This window comes from Pundamilia nyererei, unplaced genomic scaffold, assembly GCF_000239375.1.
Source record: "Pundamilia nyererei isolate P.nyererei 1_Seehausen unplaced genomic scaffold, PunNye1.0 scaffold00453, whole genome shotgun sequence".
Classification (NCBI taxonomy): Eukaryota; Metazoa; Chordata; class Actinopteri; order Cichliformes; family Cichlidae; genus Pundamilia; species Pundamilia nyererei.
This window is the reverse complement of record NW_005187854.1, coordinates 65,419-69,148: the sequence shown is the minus strand read 5'-3', so window position 1 is coordinate 69,148 and position 3,730 is coordinate 65,419. Positions and strand designations below refer to the sequence as shown.

The 3,730-nt window shown below is 33.8% G+C and overlaps 1 protein-coding gene across 1 annotated transcript in view; it reads left to right on the top strand.

Annotated features, from left to right (window-relative positions):
• Positions 1-3,730, top strand: part of LOC102206370 (uncharacterized) — a 78,400-nt gene extending 74,670 nt beyond the window's left edge. The window contains exons 6-12 of the mRNA XM_013916073.1: positions 2,034-2,160; positions 2,298-2,313; positions 2,422-2,507; positions 2,685-2,735; positions 3,096-3,155; positions 3,309-3,374; positions 3,512-3,730. Of these exons, the coding sequence (XP_013771527.1) occupies positions 2,034-2,160; positions 2,298-2,313; positions 2,422-2,507; positions 2,685-2,735; positions 3,096-3,155; positions 3,309-3,374; positions 3,512-3,516 (411 nt within the window). The 3' untranslated portion in view covers positions 3,517-3,730. The remainder of the gene's footprint in view (positions 1-2,033; positions 2,161-2,297; positions 2,314-2,421; positions 2,508-2,684; positions 2,736-3,095; positions 3,156-3,308; positions 3,375-3,511) is intronic.

Genomic DNA, 3,730 nt, shown 5'->3' with positions numbered 1-3,730 from the left:
TATTATTACAAACAAACACTGAGGTGATGGCTGTGGAAATACAAATTGGACTAAATGTGTGGGCTGAAGATGTAGCATATTAGTGATATTAAATTAGCCAACATTTAGAGATACTAAGATTAATGTTTTTTCTTTAATTACTAGTTTTCTTTGTGATTACAAGAAGTAATGGAATATTTTCCTTGTTCAGTTTCATTACTGTGGGGTGAGGCACCCTAGAGAGAGAGTGATTTGGTTGCATCAATCAACAATTTTAGAGACTGGTTTGTTTTGCCAACTGAGGTGAACTGTGTGAAAAATGTTCTTCTTTCTTTTTTTGTCATGAAATTGATGCTTTCAAACACTTTATTTAAGAACTTTGCATGAGCAGTGGTGGATAAATGAATGCATTTCGTTTTATTAATGGAACAAACAGTGATGTGGAAGTTTTTGATATTAGTGTGTATGTGTTCAACAGGAGGTTTATAGAGACAGAGATATGTCGGTATGTTTCTTCTGATCATGTAGGAAGAAGACTATTCCCCAATCAAAGCAAACTTACCATGAAAAAATAATCTAATCAAATGAAAATGTTTTATGAAAGTCTGAAATTAGAAAAAAATCTCATAAATAAAATGTTTCTATATTAAATTTGTCTGTGCAGCTGTGTGGGATGTGGGACTTATAAAATTCCATTAGTAAGAAGTTCTGTGTCTTCTGTTGTGGTAATAAGAAGGAATCACACAGAATAAGCACAAGTATTATTTTATAAATCCAAAGAAGAATCATAATGAAACAGAAAAAATATATAAACACTAAAATACTAAAATGCATTATAGGCATCTGTAAGATTACTCATACCATTTCAGTTTAGTCTTATTCCTTCCTATGTGTTGTTGGAAACTGGAGAGCAGGTTTACAAGAGGTAACATTAATGGAGACAACATCAGGGCCGTGTGATCCCTCATGTGGGGTATATATTCATATTTTCTTTGTGTCTTTGTTTAAACTCAACAGCAGATCAATTAAAGGCCCAAATAACTTCTGATATGAGAGACATTCCAGTAGGGGGCAGTGTGTCCCTGACCTGCTCTGTGAACCCATCATCATCATCTGGATGGAAATACTACTGGTACAGAGATGAGAACTCGTCTGAACCTCTGACCACACAAGATGCAGTTTTCCACTCAAATGGACAAATCAGTGTCTCACAGGAAGGACTCTACAGGTGCAGAGGAGGAAGAGGAAACCCAGTTTACTACACAGAGTACAGTGAGTCAGTTAGGATTGATCGCAGGGGTGAGTTTTTTTTCTTCTTCTAGAAACACAAAATGTGAAAAGTTAATGATCTGACACTTACACCTTTAGTGGATGTATGAATGGAAAACGACCAAACTTCCAACAAAAATGAATTCAGGAAGTTAAATATGCTTTTAAAACCCGATGATGCAGAATACAACTGTGAGGGGAGAGTGCACACCAGGGTTCAACAGATTAGAGTGAATACTTCCGTTTGTCAGTATTCATTATGTTTTTATACAATACTTAGAATAGATGACGATGTGAATCTACTTCTATGCTCACTCATCATCTACTGTATAATTATAATAATAATTATCATTACTGAAAAATTCACAGTGTCTGCAAACAAACGTAAATGTTCTTCTGAGCTTAAACATATTAGCACAGAGCTTTAAAGTATAAATACAAATTGATAAAATAGCGATATATACTTTTGTCTCTGTAAAGCTGACATTATGTATTTGAATTAGAAAACTATTCACAGAATTTATCACCACTTGCATGAATCAAAATATGCTGTTGGTTTAAAGACCTTTGTTCATAAAGGAATGATAAACAGGTGATGTGAAATTCAAAAGTTTTTTCTTTTAATCACTATTCAGGTAAATAATCACCACAGAGAAATATGATAGTAAAACAAATAGAATATTTTCAGTTATTATTAGGAATAGTGATATTGTAAATAATACTATATTTTAAAAAGTTCCCATGTGAATTATGTTAATAATCTGTTTAAATGCATCTAATTAAAGCCTGGTATTATTACAGCAGCACCTGAAAGCTCTTCATTTCTCACTCCTTTGATCGTTGGACTCGTTTGTGGAGTTTTACTGATTCTTCTTCTTCTTCTGCTTTTGTGTCGCTTCAAACAGTCAAAGGGTGAGACCATTAACCATCTGATATTAAACTGAATATGATGTAAATAATAAAAATCACAGATGTATCCTGAACGCTCAATGTAATATTTCTGCACCACAACAGGTTACAATAAAAAATGTAATTGTCTTTTCTTACAGATTCATTCTTTGTCAGGTTGGTTCAAATCTCCCCTCTCCTGTACTAGAACTACATCCTGTGTTTCTTATTAAATCTATCAGTTTACTACGTTTGGTTTTTTTGTTGTTTTTTTTGTTCCACCAGGACTCGGAGCACAAATCAGAGCTCTGTAATGAACCACATGATCAAGGATGAAGCTCAACACAGTCAAGATAACTCTACTGTCCAAGGTCAGCCTGATCCATGACAAGTTTTGTTGTTGTTGTTGTTGTATTTATTAATTTATTTACTGATGATTTTTAAACTCCAGGTCCAATATATCTGTTTCTAGTTTGCTGATTTAGAAGATAATCAAACCCATACATAAGAAATTCAATTTTTAACCTAACATTGGCTTGTTTTTGTAGGTGATGCTTGTGTTTATGAATCAATCAAAGACCATGATGACACACAAAATGGTAAAGTAGATACAGTAGCATTGACATATGAAGACTGTGATTATTTATGTTTAAACATTGAAGTTTTAGAAATCAGCTGCACACAGATAAGAAAACAAAGAGGTTGGACACTTGGTCCTTCCAGTGTAACACAGGGTCAGTTCAACTTTAATAACCAGGGTGGAGGAAGCTTGAAGTGATCTGACACTGAAATGAGATTTAACAGTAACAGGTTGTCATAAAATCTCGTCTTCAATAGAGCGAAAATCTCCTTCAGTCTGTTCCTGTGATGAGTTACTGTAGGTGTTAACTGACAGAAAATATAAAGTAAATTAAAGCCACTCATTTTTTAATGCTGCTCATCTGTCCATCCTCTTTTAGATGACAGCCTGTTGTACGCACGGGTCTATTACACTAAAGCGAAACCTAAGAGACACAAAGGTAAGTAATGTAATAAAATGAGTACCTTATTTCTTTTGTTTTGGGTTTTACACGTTTTACACACCAGGGAAAACCGTATAAATAAATCAAGTTGTCACTTTGAACAAAGAGGCACTTGCAATGACATTTGACAAATCATTTCTTTATTTGCAGGAAAACCAGCTCCTGCAGCAGCTGATGAAACAGTTTATTCTGAAGTTAAATCACAAACAGCTCTGGGTAACTGTGCAGAAATAAAATAGCTTACATGTTGCTGTAACGATGAACTTAAATACTAAAGTTTTTAAGTTTTTAGGGAGTAAATTTAGTTCTAAATCACCTTTAATGACTGAATTGTGCTGCACCATTTCTTTCAGATTAATAACAAGATCTGCAAAACCAACCGGATCAGTGACAAAACTGAATTAATTCCATTAGAAGTAAAGAGCTCATTGGAGAAAATGAGATTATGCACTGTTTTGTAAAATAAAATAAAGTCAAACAAACTTTCTTTCATCATAATAGCACCAACTGATGATCTGGCTTTGAGACCAGGATGCTTTTTAGAGTCTTTTTACATTTAGATTGCTCAATAA